At 38.6% G+C, this 18489-nt stretch overlaps 1 protein-coding gene across 1 annotated transcript; it reads right to left on the reverse strand.

Annotated features, from left to right (window-relative positions):
• Positions 1-2932: 2932 nt before the first annotated feature.
• On the reverse strand, positions 2933-10672 carry LOC139717558 (uncharacterized). Its single transcript, XM_071629066.1, has 6 exons — positions 10549-10672; positions 6395-6543; positions 5701-5911; positions 5072-5368; positions 4194-4314; positions 2933-3080 (listed from the first exon to the last, which is right to left on the reverse strand). The coding sequence occupies exons 1-6, from the start codon at positions 10670-10672 to the stop codon at positions 2933-2935; spliced, it is 1050 nt and encodes a 349-aa protein (XP_071485167.1).
• Between the last annotated feature and the right edge of the window lie 7817 nt (positions 10673-18489).

An 18489-nucleotide genomic window follows, 5' to 3' on the forward strand; every position in this document is an offset into this window, starting at 1 on the left:
CAATCACACTTATTTTTAAAGGCAATTAGGAACAAAGCATTGATTAGATTTGTGCGTTTAAAACGCATCATCCTCAGATAATGGGATTTGTTGTTTCATTACACGCGTTGATTTTATGTCCATTACGCCAACGGAAGTCTCTCAACGACCGAGTCAAATCAACCCTAGGTAATACCCCACTCCCTACACATAAAGTGGAGTCAAATTCGATTATCATTTCTCTTACGCCAAACTAAGCTGGTATAAAGCCAGGATGAATGGCGTGTAATGGCAGGTTTAAATTTCCTCAATGTTAGTCGCTGCCGTTTTCACTGAAATGGTTATTAAAATCTCACCGCGTCACGCATTTACTGCAATTAGCTCATTTGAGCGAGTAACCCGACGATCAAGAGCATTATCTAATACAGCAAGATCACATAAAGCGAGAGTAAATATCAGGTTAGTATAAACAGCTCGTCTCGTCTACCCGTCGGCCTCCCGATGGAGACGCCATCAAAAGTCGAGACTGACCTCATCTGTTGGACGAGTAGCGGTGGATGTCAGAGGCGGGTTGGCAATTTGCCTGATTCCAACGTGCGACCCTCCGTGTGCGGCATTTACACAACGAGCGATTGAGTTTGTTGCACACTTTTTTAGGAACATAATCATTATATCTCTTACAGACTCCTCTTACACAAAACAAACATTTTCAACTCCGTCAGTGAGAAGTTGATGAAATACACATCACAACCCTATTTGCATAACCCAGAAATGGACACCAACTCCCTTGTTCAGGATAGCCTAATAGGCTGCCTTTCCTGTAGGTCTAATTGATGTTACTTCATTGTTGCACTATTTTATCTGCTGCATCAGTTTCAAGGGTGGAGGCTAGAGGCAAAGGCTCGATGTTACATCCTTACCTTGTCTTGACATCTCACTAATTTGATACTAGACGCAATGTAAAGCACATAAAGGTATGAAGTTTTATTAGTTATGACATGGACAGTCTGATCAACGTAAACAATAATATAACATACGAAATAGCAACGAAGATTAATTGGGTGTCGTACATTTTCATGAATTAAACTTAGCTACCATTGGAAAGAGACAAAGTATTTTGGGAAATACGAGGTGAATGCGTGCCTTACTCTAAGGAGATGTAGCCTGATAAAGGTTAACCCTGCATGTCCGATTGGTATAGTATACAGACGTCCTTGACCAAAATTCACGGAAAGGGATGACGGCAACAAATGAAACGTAAAATCGCGTAATGTGCCGTCACTCTCTGAAAAGGGAATGGGACCCTCCTTTGTACCCCTGCAGCCAGATTGCTCCTAATTAGCCTGACTCTTGGACGATCCCTTCCTCACCAGGACACGTCGCTCCCCGCGTGTCGCCAGATTTCCCTCACCATGCCGCATTAGACAAACTATGTAATTATCTTCTCGATGGACCTACTACTTTTTTTTTTCTCAGAGCTAAATCCGTAAATGGTTACTGCCTTTAAATATATGATCACGCCCCTTCGTCGGATTTCTATATCCCCCAGCTTCGAGCTCATTCTCAGAAATCTGTTATTTTTATGGACCTGAAATTATCCCCGAGCAACTTGCCTCATAACTTTTAATATGGCATGATAATGCTCAAATTTCAAAAAACAAACAAACAAATAAACAAACAAACACGAACACACACAAACACATCGACATGTTTCAGACAAATATATATATATAATTATATATATATATATATATATATATATATATATATATATATAAATTTGAGAGTTATGGCGAAGAAATCATTATGCCATGTTACAGTAGATGGATGTACTGTAACATAATTGCTTGATCAAGCTAATCTATTAAAGTCTGTCAATCTTACTCGGAAAAACATTGTTTATATCTCTTTGTTGATTTCTTTCTTTCCGAGCCTAGAATCGTGCCGATGAGGATTTTCATTAATATGTGGTTTATGACAACAGTAGAAACGAGTTTGACGTAAGAACGCGGATTAAGTTAATGACAATAGAGATGCTAAGTGTTACCCCATATACTTGATATTATGACATGTAAAGTATTATATTGTTTATTGTTATACAAACATAACAAACAATATGTCATACCATGACTGATGTTTAAAAAAAGTAGATCGATTCGCAGTTCTTTGAACCTTGTCCATTTCTGTCAGTCGTAACGATTAAAATAATTATACTTCAAATGGATTTCTGAATTCTGCAGTCAAACTGCACGAAGAGAAAAAAAAAGGACATTCGTGTTACTATAGGCTGGGATTTCGGTGTCTGCATTCGAAACTTGAAAGGAGCGATTTTCGTCAACGTGTATAGAATATGAAAATAAAATTATGGGACAATCTTGCAAAGCAAAGCAAAGATACTGGACAACTGTTTGCGTCATTAAGATAGCCACTGATTTCCCTTTTTCTCGTCTTCAAATTCAATGCTATCCAAAAACGACAGGCTTTAATTCAACCATGACTATCTTTCAGTAAAACTCGTGTCGAGATTCGTGTGTTTTGTGACGAGAATTTGGGTATGTAAGAGTGTACCGTATTCTAACACAGACGTGCACAATCGAGATTCAAGCAGCTCTTCTGAAGTGTTGATGGAGTTAATTGATACAGTAATCATTGTGTGATTACTTTATATGCAATTCGCTGCCTATGCACAGTAACTTTCTCCGTGCGTTCCCATTCCGAGCTACCTGAAGATCCATAATGGCAACCTAAAACTCCTGCTCAAGTGGCCCGACTGACCAGGGCAAGCCCTTAGTCTTCAATTATTCAATAGTCTTAATAGATTTCAATAGTCTCAGCTGATCAAAGAAATATCGGGTAAGATCCAGTAGGCCTACATTTACATCCGCTGATTGGTTGCGTTGATTTACTTGTCGTACATAGGGCCAGAGCTCAATGTGTGCAAGCATGAATTTGTCTACTCTCCTTTCTTGACCTCTTTCGATCTAATGGGGGCGCCCTTCCCGCCGAATATTGTCTCTGAATAGTGTCTGTCTTTTCTCATGAGTGTTCCATGCAGCTTGTCAAACATGGTTGTGTTGAAGCCGTAGTTGCAGTGGAAGAGTCTTTAAAAAAATAAACAAATGTTAAAGGAAAACTGTGTTATTACATCAAAGATCTTGGGGAAAGATACTGAACAGTATTCGATGACAGAAACAAAACGATATCGTGTCCGCTGAATATCAAGGGTTTCCCCGTCAGTATAAACACTACAATCCAAGACAGGCTCAGCGATTATGGTAACACCAGAATTGTCAGGTACCCATTAACACACCTTGGTTACGAGAGAAGGAGTGGTCAAACATCTTATCCTAGAATGTATTTGGCGGAAGGGATTTGATCCCTTGATCTCTTGTTAAGTGTCTTATCCACTTCATTACATGCTATGACTGTTTGTAAATCGTAAAAGAGACCTCTGAAAAATTTTTTCTTCTTCCACTTTGCAGGCACGTCACTTTAATGTCCATATTTTTCTCATATTCTTTAAAACAGGTATAAAGCCTGGGCTGATGCAAGAGTGCTCTTTTTGTGTAGACATCAAATTCCTTCTCCACAATGTCATTTCATTATATATCATTACATGTTTGTTGACTGTTATTCAATGTCTCTACAAGTATTTCCCATCGCTTCCTCTCTTCAATTCGTAAATTTCCTTCTTGTGCATGTGTATTTATGATTTCTTTCTCATTCTCTTGTCCGTATCGATGAATCTTCTTTCTCTAACTGCGTGTCTAGTATAGCTCCCAAGCCTAATCTCTCTCTAAAGGAAATGGCTAGTAATTGGTCACTGGGAATCAATGGGAGTGCTGGGGGATGATTCCTCCAATTCTTGTGGGGTTCATTTAAGGGTACATTATATATCTATTGTTGTATGAAAATTATTTGCTTCAGACCAGTCTCATATTCAAGTAATGTGCAGTTTAATGCCCCGTCACTGTACAGGCATGCTAGCCTGGAACCATTTAACTGCACATTACTTGAATATGAGACCATTCTGAAACAAATGATTTTCACACATCAATAGATATAATGCACTCTTGAATTAATCCCACAAAAATGGCAACAATCATTCCCCAGCATTCCCACTGATTCCCACTGATCAGTTACTAGCCATCCCCTTTAAAACCTGTTTCACAGTGTGTGGTGGTGTAGATACTGGTTCATTTAACATGGTATACCTGTGATGGTCGTCATGGAACATGACGGCTGGTTGCCATGGCCACAAGGCATCAAGGTTGATACCGGAGTGATCCATGATGCTGTAGTAGTACCCGTAGATCAGCCAGAAGATAAATACACCTAGAATATCAAGCACATGAGCATTTATGACGATAGACGGCGAATTGTTTACAAGAAAAATATATAGGTCAAATTCTTATGTTGAAGACTGTCGTCGCTGTGAAAAACTTAACGCAGCAAGATACAAATAATGAACTTAGTGTTATATCAAATTATGTAATCAGTTTCTAGGGGGCCATACTGTTTCAGCTGATAATAATAATAATAATAGATATCCTGCTTTTCCGACTAAACTTATGTCGAACTTCACGGCAGTAAAACGTTGACATAATTATCATGAACATAGATTAAGTACGTAAATTGCATAAAGACAGTGTAAAAGAATAATATATGGTCTCTGTATGTACTTCTCCGCAGGAAGCAAAGACATCAAGTACCTTTACACTTTATGAGTTTCAAAGGGCAATATTTGTTCGAGACATGAACTGGAAAAGACAATAAACCTTTGTACTTAAAGTATTCTTGGTAAAGCCATTGATATTGTTCAAACAGTAGTTGCTACGTCTAAGTAAGTTATCTAATCCCAATACGACTTTGATATTGATATTAAAGACATTTACAGGGCCAACAAAAAAGGATGCAATTTGCTCTGGAAAGTGTTTTGTATGTGTTTTTGCCTGTTGTATTTTGTTTTTGTTGTTTTGGTTAGGTTTTTAGTGTTTATTTGTTTGTTGTTGGCACAGTTGTTTTTCTTTGTTTGTTTGTTTGTTTTACACAGAAGAGTAATAACCCTACATTGCCACTGTTCGGTAATCACCTGCGTGCATTGGTACGAAGAATATCGGCAGCTCCATTAAAAACTGTAGTGTAAGGAATTCGTAGGGATGCATGGCAACCGCCCCGAAAGGGGTGGGGCACTTGAAACGATGGTGAAGTTTGTGGTAGCGCTTGTACCAGAACGGGATGTGCATCGATTTGTGGGCGTAGTAGGCTGCAGCTTCGTTGTAGAGGTAGTTGACGGGTATGGAGAGCAGGAAGTAGGTCCAGCCGTAGTCCGAAATATTGTAGTAGAATTTGTTCGGACCGCCGTTCATGATGTACGTAACGAGAATACCTAGTTTTGTGAAAAAGCAAGATGAGAAATGTAATTTTTATTCATAATTACAAGGAACTGTCATCACTAAAGCTTTTACATATATTACATATCGAAGAATGTTGGTTTGTAAGTGGTCTTATTGAAAAAAAGCTTCATGGACATTGGAGTGAAGATTTGTGCTCGTATCAGACATTTACCATGTTTACGTTTCCAACGCCGTAATGAGAGCATATGTCTTTCATATTCAAATGATTCTCAATTCTTCTCAAGAACAACATGCCTATGTCTCAATTCCTCGTTCAAGTATTGCATCTAGATACATCCATTTTGATATCAGTAAATTCGGAAACCTGATAAAACGGAGCCAATCGCCATGTTCATCGATCCAAGGAGAAACTCCAAGCGATCGTCTTCGGGCGTGAGAAACCGTTCCGGTTGACATTTCCACTCTGCTGCCCTCTCTCGTCTTTGGATGTAAAAATGCCACTTTAACCAACCGCCAACTCCGTAAAGAATGACGAACCCGCCGATCAAACTTTGTATGATGTAGAACAAGACTCCCTGTGAGACGTCACAGTGAAAATGAACGAAAAAACGCCAAATTAGCAAGCGAGTTACTATCCAGGCAAAGTACATCAAAACAAAATACAAAATCAATATCTTGCCAATAGAGCGTTCTGTTGCTGTTAATATAAACATTTTACAAGAAAGAGAAAAGATGATTTAACGAGTCAAACTCGAGTTGAATAATAATGTTGAGCAAACTGATATTGCGAAACCAACGTATTTGCATTGTGGTGATAACACGTTGTGAGCTCTCCAAATTACAGTACACGTTGATGGTCTGATTTTAATCTTACATGTATTACAATTAATTTTGTAGGACAACGACCTCTGACCTTTGTATGTCGTTCTTTTATATTTTGGGGTTTTTTTTCGGCTTGTCGCCTCTTTCCCTCTCTCCCATTATTTCTCACATTTTCACCTTAATCTAATCACGTTTTTTCGTCTGCTTCTCCATGTCATAAATCAGCATTGTCTTACCTTCATGTAATATCTATCAAGTAATTCTAAATTCTGTCCGGCTGTCCTATTATCCTCATCGGGGAAAAATCTGCCAAGGGAAGAGTCGCTGAATTTGTTTGTTCCCCACCAAAGTTTTTTCGACTGGACGTAGAAAAGCAGCCAGTCCCCTGTAACATGCAAAAGACAAGCAAAGTAATTACGGTTTATGAAGAAATCTTGAGACATGGTAAGCCAAAACATTACCAGAAAGAAAAATGATATCAGCCTTATAATCTCAGTGAATAGGCCTAAACGTAGACAAGGAGGAAAATGCCAATCCCTCTCCACTGAAAAAGTGGGCAAAACTTGTTATAACAATACATGAAATGATGCAGAACAGGAAAAGAAGCAAAACAAACTTTTTTTTTAGATACTAAGAGAGACAGAGAGACAGAGAGAGAGAGAGAAATAGATAGATAGAGGGAGAGAGAGGAGGAGGAAGAGAGGAGAAGGGGAACCGAAAGCAAAGAAGTTCGTTCACATCTCTTTGCACTGAGGAGGTTAATTCAGGTAATTTGTCATTCACACGTTATCTAACCAGCAGAGGTAAACCAGTTGTAGAATGAGAGGCAGAACTGAGAGAAACACCACACATTTAAAGACAGGCTCACAAACAAGAAGATATTAACAGGAGACGGTGAGTGAAAAAAAAACCAAAAACCTAAGAGAATAGAGATCGAAAACAAGCGAAAGTATAATTCGCATTCAAAGCTGAAATGCTTAACTGCAAAAAATAGTATTTATTTAGCTTTAAACTGTATATTTTGGAGGTAAAAAAGTGTATTTTCTTCATCACAAATGCATCTTGAATAGAAATGATAAATGATAAATAAGCTGAGTTGAACTGTTATAGTACTGCTATGCTATTAGCCGGTATTACGGAGGAGAGGAAAAGATGATGATAACTCAGCATGTCACACGTATCATCACTGACATCAAACAGATCACTACCATTCTAGGCTTTCTTAAAGTAACAACAAGAAAACTCTATTCCCCCCCCCCCCCTCGAGCGCCATAATCCCAAGTGTAGAACCTTTCTCTGCCCCACAGAGGGCTGAACAGGTTTTCCCGGACAAGCCTCCAGTTGTTACTGAGGAGAGGAAAAGATGGTGGCAACTGAACAACACGTCACACGTATCATCACTGACACCAAACAGATCACCACCACACCAGACTTTCTTAAAGTAACAACAACAAAACTTTATTCCTCCCCTCGAGCGCCATAGGCTCAAGTGCCTCGAATCTTCCTCTGCCCCACCGGGGATGAACAGGTTATACAACTGTACGTACTTTACATAAATGCATATTCATGACACCAGGTTATCGTGAGATGTTATTGCTCGTACCATCTCATGTACTCTGTAGCGGCTGAAACTCCTGCTTTCCCAACCTTTGTATCACGATCGCATTAAAACGGTTCGTTGGCCTTTTACCCATGCGCCCTAAAAACACTGATGAATCGAGATACTATCAACAGCCCACTGTCTAAACCACTGGCCAGGTTCAACAAACGTATACATACTAATTGTCTGTCTAAGGACTCGGTGTTAAGAAATTATCATCTTTCATGGCGTTCTTAGACACACTTGAAACAGCTGGCTTTTTACACAAGCGTTGATAGATTAAAGGCCTATATAAAGCCACCAAATTATTAACTCTGAATTTACAAATGTGATGTTACTTTGTTAGTGTTTTCATATAACTGCATTTCCTACCTGACGGGAATGAAAAGAACGTTTGCCAGATATGGTGAGATGGGTGATGTCTTACTTTACACGCAAAAGAAATTCTCAGTATTCGGGCGCGAGTAAAGTTAAAGTAGAGTGCCCATCAAAGTACACTACAGCACCCCCTTGAGGTGCCAACTTAGCCACGTCAGCAAAAGCTGTAACTTATTGACAGATGACTGGTCAGTAGTCAATGATAATGATAACACAGTTTTTTTCCAACATGTTTTGTCACGGTCTGTTGCGATGACAGAATGCCAAGCCTCTCTAAAACCAAAATAGGCAGAAATGTAGATGTCCCATCAAAATGGAAGCAAAAAAAGAAAAGAAAAAAAGGATACGAAATGGTAAAAATGGTTTAAAACATCACTTAACAGTTACATTGGTCCCACTAGGTCTTGCATACGCCATTGTACGAATTAGATACGCGATGGCGTCATCAACTCACACGCGGTGTGCCATGTACATCACCTGCTTACAAATTTTCGCAACATTCATTACTTTCGACATAAGGAATGAAGTATATCCATGATAATGAGTGTAGATGCGTTTTGCAACTGAGCATTTGCAGTTAACGATAAGGGCGTGTAGTTTCTCAAATTTCGACCATAGTACATTAAAATGAAAATGTTTATGATACAAGTACGTTACACAAGCCCCGAGGAAATTTGGGACGTGATCCCGGGACGTGATTATGATTATAAATCCCTCATTCACAAATGGGACTGTATAAGGGAAAAATGTGATTTTTCTTTTTCAATTCCATAACTTTTTTTTTTAAATTCTTGCCCGATAAAAAAAAGACACTTTCAGTTCTGTGTTCGTTCGTCTGATTTCGCTGTATTGATTTGAGAAACATGAAAATAAACGGTGAATGGCATTTCACTTTTTAAGTTCATCCTCAGACAGTACATTGTGTTTGGCCAGGTTTGACAATATTCTTGTTTTCATTGGAAAGATGATTTTTTGTGATTCCTCACTATTTCTCCTGTTTTGTTTTGTTTTTCATAACGAAACTTGAATGCCAAGATGCCCGTGGTTAATAATAATGGCATTTTATTGCCGTTTCGCTAAACTTTTCTCCTTTTCTGAGCAGTAAAAGAATAATCATCACACTGACAGATCACCGCCTCCAAAATAAAAATTGGGCATAGCACCCTTATGATATATGAATTGGTTATTGTATGTTTGTTTGTTTGTTTTTGATATTCCTTTGTGTTGATTTACTTTGTAGTTTTGCTTTTTGTGTGTGTAATATTGTGTAACAAATTAATTTACTTACAATGTAAACTGGACTTACTTGTAAAACAGCGTGTTAGGATATACTTGCCGTGCGAGGCTATCCAACAGTATTCATCACTTCCATGATTAGTTCATTTTGGTAGATATGAATACCGACAAACCAACCGACCAACCAACACATTCTTGGAAAGGAAGCAGAGTGAGTATTAGTGTTGTACTGCTTCGGCCACACCAGTCTAGTTGGTGTTGAGATGTAGGGCCTACATTAGTGATTTTCTCTTGCGTTTGTCAGATCAAAAACATGGCACAAACATAGTGTCACAGAGTATCGTTCCATTGAGACCGAGGGAGAAGATATGTCATGTGGTCATTTAGTGTAAATTGAAAAATAATTGTCTATGTCCCCCGATGCGTTATAATGCCATTCATGTTGCGGTATATACAATCTCTCACATCGTTTGTCCTGTCATACTCCATGGAGACATACATTCTTTTTCTATGTTTATGTAATATTAGGATATCTAATTACACAAGCAAACAAAATGTTTTATCAGAGAGAGCTGCTAATATCTGATCACAAAAACCTTCAAAAATAACTTTTTGGAAACAAAAATGAATACATGAATAGTATCTGACGTCAGGAGACTCAGGATAAAGTGTGGTACGTGTTGCTAGGCTAATTTGATAATGATCATAACTGAGCTCATAGGTAGAGTAATTACATTTGTTGTATACATGTACTTGGACACTCATCCGATTTACAATGTTACGCGCATAGTTTTCTCCTTTGCTTGAGATCATCCTGAATGGAATTAAGTCGAGTAATCAATATTACGTGGTATTAAGACAAAAATGGCCAGACTAAACAGGTAAAAGCTATACATTGCCGTTGCAATTCATCAACCTCACCTTTTATCATGCCATTAAACAAGACAGAGTAAGCCCCTTTTTCTTCAGCCTATTTATCGTTAAAAGATGTCGATACGAAATAAACTTTTCAATTACTGCGAACTTGTTTTTTTTTTTCATTTCATTTTATTTCATTGTCAACAAAAATTGGTAGTTTTTTTTTTTAAGCCGGTTGTTGCAATGTTTCACGTAACCTACAGTTTATGCTTCCTTTACTGGTTTCTGATAGATGCAAACACTAAAGGGTCTACTTACCATGAATTCCTGTAGCTAAAACTGCCGTCATGAAGCATCCAAGAGCTACAGCCAGGCGGTTCCACAAACCCCTCGGAAGCCTGGGATGCTGCGACATATTTCTTGGTTCAGCTGCGGGTTCCATGATGCACGCTTACTATACCTCCTATCGAAGAATCCCGCGATATTGAACGAGCTATATAGGCTTCTTTTTAAGAAGACCTCTTGATTTTTTTTTTTTTGTTTTTTCAGTCCGTTTGGCAGACACATTAATATTCCTTCAGTTTGAATCGCTCAGGATACTTGTCTCAAGAGCGATTAAAGAGGAGTCATGCATCCCTGGAGTTACATGCAGATTAGATCATAGCCCACTAATTTCTTCTTACATCTCTGTTCAGATAAGACATAAAGCTAAAGGTGAATGAACTTCCTGTAATGACAGGTGAGCGAGGGAAGAGGAGCTAGGCGCAGGTTAGATCATAGCGTACTGTTTTCTTTTTACATCTCTCTTAAAGTTCAACAGAGAGCGTTTATAGGGTGAATGAACTTCCCAGAGACTGGTGAACAAACTTTTGCATTCATTCATATCACGTTTTTATTTATTCAGGGTTCTTGTTTTTTCCCCTTGTGCTGAAGGCAACTCTTTACACCGACAAATTTCAGTTTCATCTAAACCACCGTATTTTATCAACTATAGGTGTGCACCAAAATAGTGTCTTTTTTTAAGACTGGTGAACGAATTTTTGCATAAATGTATATCACGTTTTTCTTTTTTTAATCAATTGTTTGTTGTTTCCTTGCGCTGAAGGCAACTCTTTAAACCGAGAAATTTTTGTCTCATTTAAGCTACCGTATTTTGTATACGAACAAAACAAAACAAAACAAAACAAAAAGGCTTACACGAAAATAATGTGCTTTTTTGGGTGGTATATGAAGGGAGGATATAATAATGGCTTATCATCAGTTCTGTTTGGTTGGGTGTTTTTGATGTACTATATAGGGCAGTATTTGTAATCAGCAGTGGGTGTCCTGAATATTCATGCGTGGACGTATATAGCGACTACATAGTGTAGGCCTACTGAGTAACGTCCTAACAATCACGTTCCTCCCTGTCCCCAATGGAGCATTCCCTATTTACCATCGTCCCTTGGCCGTGCATTTGCGAGATCAGGAACATCTCAAAAGAATTAGATCTCATTCTACGGTAAGATGAAAAAAAAATATGAACAGACCTATATCTACATCAACTATTGCTAAATTTGGTGGCCAAACTAAACAAATTGTAGGAATGATAAGTCCTGTCAAAAGTTCGTCCACCCAAGCAACTCATACATCATGCATAGTAGCGCGAATGTCATAATCTGGCCTTCAAAACCTAGCCTGTAAGTCAGTGGAAGTTATAGTGGAAGTTAATGATTAATCCTCTGTTTATCTGCCTCAAGATAAGTACATGTATATTTGCATATAACGGTTTGACAGTCAGCTGTATAAGAAGTTCTGTCAGAGTGGACTGTTTTTAAAGGGTCTAATGCAAATATTAGTGCTGACATCGGGACAGATGTTTATTGTCCTTTTGATTTATGTGCAAAGTATATATGATAATGTAAAATATACAACATGCGCATTTCTTCACAAGTATCAATAGTTCCTATATGCAAATATGCTAAAATAGAACAGAAATAAAATATGGCGATCTATCGCCTGGTCTACCCCCACTTTGTCTCATAGGTATTTAGCATCAACCCATTTGGTCTAATCCCATTTCATCTTCAACCAGTTCGTTTAATGATCATTTAGACCAATTGCCACTTAGCCTCTTTACCATTAGTCTCCTTCCACATATGGGCTATGCCCATGTCGTCTAATACCCATGGTTAAATAGACTAAAGTGGAAAATATCCAAGGATGCAAAATTACTATTAGACCATCTGGTTATTAGACGAAATGATAATTAGCCAAACTGGGTATTAGACCAAGTGAGAATTGGACAAAATGGGCATTAGAAGAAATCGACAGTAGACCAAATGAGTTTAGTCGTAGTGGTGTTAGACGAACTGGAAAGTAGACCATCTGATTTTAGACCAAGTGGCAATAAACCAAATAAATTACCTTTGCAGAAAAATCAACAGAAATATTCGGATATCATTTCTGTAGAATTTAATTTTCAGTATTTCAGTATTTCTTTAAAAAAACGACCATAATTTCATATGATATATTAATCAATCAATTCGATAAGTGATTGATAGTAGTACAGTTTGTATTGATTTATCCATTCTCCACTCATGGTAATGGTCACTAGTGTCAGCCAATGCTAGAGCCGATTTCTTAGAATATCCTTACCATTTATAAAATGTACGTAAACACTGTACATAATGTAAACACATTAAATGATAAAGACAGAATAAGCTGACCAGAAAGAACATAAATTATTAGTGGAAAAATGAGCAAAGAAAATGGGATTATATGATTACAAAAGCAATACACAAATATATAATAGCGCATTACTTATCGATCAAAATTCAAATCAAATAAGAACTTTTCATTATAGAAGTATTACCTTAGTACATATACAAATACATGTACATCTAATTCCTATTACAGTGTATGAGCTCCGACTTAACTAAGTACATGCACAATGAAAGAAGGGTACTAAAGGAGCAGGTGGTGAGAAACTGATTTTTTTCCCACATATCCTCATATTTCATTTCTATTATAAGAATTTGTATTTCTTATTTTCAGCGCTCAGAATATTTCATTATTTGAATTGTATCCTTTAATTTAAAAAGTTAATACAAAAAGTCTCGCAGAGAGCCTATAATACAAAGGTTTGCATAAGCAATGTTTTCCACTGTGCAACTATGATAATGTAATCAGGTTCTTATAAGGTATACCTCTTCATCTGGCCTTCATCATTAAGCTTTACAGTACATGTACAGTACTTTACCTCACCTGTAACTATGCGATGTAATATCCGTATATGGCCTACTTCCTGTGTGCCAGTTGAAAGGAAAGTTACGGGCGAGAATAAAAAGGGCGTTAAATTGCCACTAAACCCAAGTTCACGACTACCTAACGCCATTCTCATTCTCAACCGACGTAAAAAAAAAATGCCTATGTTGAACGCACAAAGTTGCTAAGTATGAACTATACGAGACATCAGAGATTATCATAAAAGGTCATAATCATTGCTATCACCCCCATACACGCACACACAAACAAACACACAAGTAACACACACTCTCGCGCACACTTTTAATGATTATGACGTTACTCTATCAATACTAATGCCATTCATCTGCTATACAGTGGACTCCCGTTACAAAGAAGTTCTTGGGTCCGGCAGTTTTTTATTTTTCGTTATATCGAAATTTTGTTATAACCGAATATATAAACATTAGCAACAACATCATCATCAACAACAACAACAACAACAACAACAACAAAACAAAACTAGAGAGGGGCCGTCAAAGGCGGCAGACCCACGCCTAAGTACAAAGTCGGGGTAAACATAATGTGCATTCGGTCATCTACCAGAATTCGGCCACTTAATTGCCAGTGTGCTTTATCACCAGCCAGTGAGTTCTACCAAAGATCGTACACTGAAGTGTACGATCTTTGGTTCTACAGTCACATCACACGCAAATCACATCATTACACATACGGTATTAACACTCATTCACGTACAGGAAAGTCCTCAAGTCTCCTCCAAAAATCCATCGAAAATCCCAAATTCCACAGTCAAAAGTGCAGAATCGGAACTTTTCCAAGCGCGCGCGAATTAAGTCCAGTTTTAAGAGTATTGTCTACGCGACGGGTCGCGGAAAAAGCGCTAAAAATCGAGAAATACGCCGTTTTCTTGCGGGATATTTTGATTATAGCAAGCCGAGAGTGTGATGATATCAAAGGTCGTATGAGTGTACGATCTTTGATGGTACGATTGTATCCACAAAAGCGCAAAAGAAAAACAAAATTTACGTACCCCCTAGGCAATTACTCCTATGATTAGTGTCTACGGGAATTATTCAATGCAAGGGTTGAATGCAAATGTCTACTGCACCAGTATTCGGCCACCAACGAGCGCCGCAACGTCCCCGATGCAATTTTGCACCAACAGTGTAGAGCGCGATGCATTTTCAGCGGCCTTGCACACGCATTGACATTGAGCACGCATATCGTGCAGTGTGACTGCGACCGAGCAAATGCTCCTCCAACGAAAAAAACAATCAATGTTAATTTGAAAAATCATCAAAATACGGGCCAGTTTGTGATGACGGAGAACGAACTTTCATAAATCTAGAAGGACATAGTCCCTCAAATAGGCCTTAACGTAAATTTCGGAATTCTTACGAACATTTGAGCAGCGAAGTCGGATCGTTTGGGAGTTTATGTTTTCGTATGGTAGCGGAAAATCGCAAAGTGAGAAACGGGAAATTTTCGGAGTGGTCACTATACCATGGGGTCAAAACTTCAAGGTCACACAGAATTTGCAAGGGTCAACCGATTATCACCAAAATCTAATCGATTCTTTCCTGCCATTATCCAAACATCCCCATAACATTTCGTGCAAATCCGTTTACCCGTTCTCTTGTTATCTTGTACACAAACAAACAAACAAACCAACAAAAAACAAAAAACAAAAAAACAAACAAACAAACAAACAAACAAACATACGGAACCCTTTACATAACCCCCTGCCGATTTTCATCGGCGTGGGTAAAAAGAAAAACAAAATTTACGTACCCCCTGGGCAATTACCCCCCTACGGCAATTATTCAATGCAAGGGTTGAATGCAAATATCTACTGCACCAGTATTCGGTCACCAACGAGCGCCGCAACGTCGGCGATGCAATTTTGCGCCAACAGGGTAGAGCGCGATGCATTTTCACCGGCCTTGAACACGCATTGACAATGAGTGCGCATATCGTGCAGTGTGACTGGGACCGAGCAAAATTATTTCATGATTGAGGAATGCTCCTCCAACAAACAAACAAAAAAAGAATCAATGTTAATTTGAAAAATCACCAAATACGGGACAGTTTGTGACGACGGAGAGCGAACCCCGAACTTTCATAAATCAAGAAGGACATAGTTCCTCAAATAAACGTAAATTTCGAAATTCTTACGAATGGTGTTGAGCAGCGAAGTTGGATCGTCTTACGAACAGAGTTGCATGCAGCGAAGTCGGATCGTTTGGGAGATATACGCTTTTGTATATGGCGCGCCGATCGACCAACAACACTGTTTATCGGCGATAAACACTTTATCGAGCGATAAACTCTGTTTATCAAGATGAAGCTCTGTTTATCACACCTTTATCAACTGATAAACTGAATTTTTCTCGATAAACACCGTTTATCGGCGGTCGATAAACAGTGTTTATCACAAAAAACTCTGTTTATCGGTCGATCGATAAACATAGTTTTTCCTCGATAAACACTGTTTATCACTTGGTCGATAAACATAGTTTTTCTCGATAAACACTGTTTATCACTTGATAAACAGTGTTTTTCGTTCGATAAACACTGTTTATCGCCGATAAACAGTGTTTTTTCAGTGTTTATCGCCGATAAACAGTGTTTTTCGGCGATGAACAGTTAATCGGCATTATTGATCAAATGGCGCGCCATATTTGTATGGTAGCGAAAAATCGCAAAGAAACGGAAAATGTTCGGAGTGGTCACTATACCATGGGGTCAAAACTTCAAGGTCACACAGAATTTGCAAGGGTCAACGGATTATCACCAAAATCTAATCGATTCTTTCCTGTCATTATCCAAACATTCCCTGAACATTTCGTGCAAATCCGTTTACCCGTTCTCTTGTTATCTTGTACACAAACAAACAAACAAACAAACAAACAAAAAAACAAAAAAACAAACAAACAAACAAACAAACAAACAAACAAACATACGGAACCCTTTACATAACCCCCTGCCGATTACATCGGCGTGGGTAACAAAGCGGATTATGTTGCGGCTTAAATTTGTGCTTCGTAGTAACCGTAATTTCATTACTGTGTTCGTTTTACGGAAGTGTTTTGTATTTGTTATTTTGGGGTTATCCCACGAGCTGAACACCAGCCACTAGTCATACAGCTCATGCGCTTTTGACATCTTATAAAACATACCCACAAGCTAGACACTTAGGTAATACAGGCCCACATGCTAGACACAAGTTAAAAAAAAAAAAAGCTCATGAGGTAGACATTAAGCAAACAAGTTCCACTAGCTCGACACGACCTAAGTTACGCCCCGGGATATTATCGTCGGCGTTTTCACGAACCGACGCTATTTCGATTTTGGTCAAAATTTTCAAAATCGAGATATTGGTACCAAATGAAAGTGCTTTCAAAACTCTACCAAATCCCAAAATTTTAGATCACAAAATTAATTATTCTTAATTTTATCAAAGAAAGAAAAAAACGACGGTACTCGAAATATCGAGAAATTGAGAAAAAGGGGTTTCACGAACCGACGCAGTAAAGATACGCCGGTTCGTGAAACCCGAATTGCTAGGGTGAAGAGCAATGCGGGTTTTACGAACCGTCGCAGTTGCATTACTTTGAGCTTTGTTCAACTTACTGGCCTAGAATTAGGTTTTGGCCCTAATCCAGATCTCAGAGTGAGAACCAAACCATCTGAAAGATGAATGACGACCTAAGCCAGCCCACTGTCCACGAGTGAAGTGAATGGTAAGCTATAATCCTATTAAAATCATGCTCAAAATAACAGTTTCAGTTGGACTACCATAACCATTAATTGCGGTAGAGTGTAGTCCCATGTATTCAATCGCGTGATGCTTATGAAGCCTAGTCTGTAAACGCCATCCAATTTCAAATTAGATCCCAAATCATATTATTTCTCTAGTTTCTTTTCAACTTATGTCGTTACTTCTGAGACTACTGAGTACTGTAGACGTAGTCGTAACGTCTGTGTGCAAGACATGCAAGATGTCAAAGTCTCGAAGACACTCATGGCTTAGACAGAAAGATCCGTCTGTCCGGAGGACTCTTTTGTATTTTGCCATTAACGCCGTCCTCCGTACGGAGGGGATCCGTGAAGCCAGACGCAGTCTCCGCGGAACATTCCCCGACGGACAGATACAGACCGATCTTTCGGTCAACTCATGGCTATGCCTTGACTTGAGTTGAAAATGAAATCATGAGATTGACAAAGTAGGCCTACTAAACTAAAAAAAAAACAAGTAAAAAGTCTAAAAGTAAAACTCAAAGGAAGAGTAAAGAATAAAGTTAGACATGTTAGACTTTAACTTTCAAGTTTAACTATTAAGTCTAAGTTTAGACTTTACTTGTAATGCCAGTTACTAAAACTAAGATCAGCTGAAGTCTAAGACCAAGTCAAATTAACACAGAGTCTATAGTCTAGCTCTAGATCTACATCTAGACTAGTGGTAATAGTAGGTAGAGTCCACCCATTTTTACCCCAATTTTTACTGGTCCATTCCTGAAAAAGTTACTGGTCAGTGTCCAACAGTAATTTTTCCTGGTCAGGGACCGTCGGACCAGTGCCAGTATGCAGCGTTGGTGTAGATGTCATCTATGACAGTATGTGGTCTCGTGATACTACATAAACACTACGAGTAGTACTCTACAGGTTAGGTGGCTTTCCTGTACAGTGCAGTGTTATAGTATACTTGTGAATTCAGCCCTAGTACCGTACTGTGTGTAGATATGTGACATTATGTCTAACGTTAGTTCGAGTGGAGTACCTTTGAAGCACAGCGGTGGGGCTTTTTTTCCCTAAAACTTGTGAATGCGGCCCAACCAAATGGCGTTTACATATTCACGCGTGATTGATAGTGATACAGTAGCGCTGTCGATTTCCACAGCATCCATACATAATCTTTTGTCCTTTCTTCTTTCCTTTTTTCCCTTTGTTCTTTCACCCTTTTTATTCTTGGAATCGAAGGACTTCTAAGAAATGTCCCTCGACTGATTTAAC

Source organism: Diadema antillarum, unplaced genomic scaffold (genome assembly GCF_040938485.1).
Source record: "Diadema antillarum isolate AM-2024a unplaced genomic scaffold, OU_Dant_1.0 scf00000077, whole genome shotgun sequence".
In the NCBI taxonomy this organism is placed as follows: domain Eukaryota; kingdom Metazoa; phylum Echinodermata; class Echinoidea; order Diadematoida; family Diadematidae; genus Diadema; species Diadema antillarum.

Bases quoted from the DNA above. Each gene is read 5' to 3' on its own strand.
- LOC139717558 (XM_071629066.1), bottom strand. From the start codon at position 10,672: ATGGAACCCGCAGCTGAACCAAGAAATATGTCGCAGCATCCCAGGCTT. The intron at 5,912-6,394 runs GTAAGACAATGC...GACGTCTCACAG, and splicing joins TTGATAGATATTACATGAAG to GGAGTCTTGTTCTACATCAT. The intron at 5,369-5,700 runs GTTTCCGAATTT...TCACAAAACTAG, and splicing joins GATTGGCTCCGTTTTATCAG to GTATTCTCGTTACGTACATC.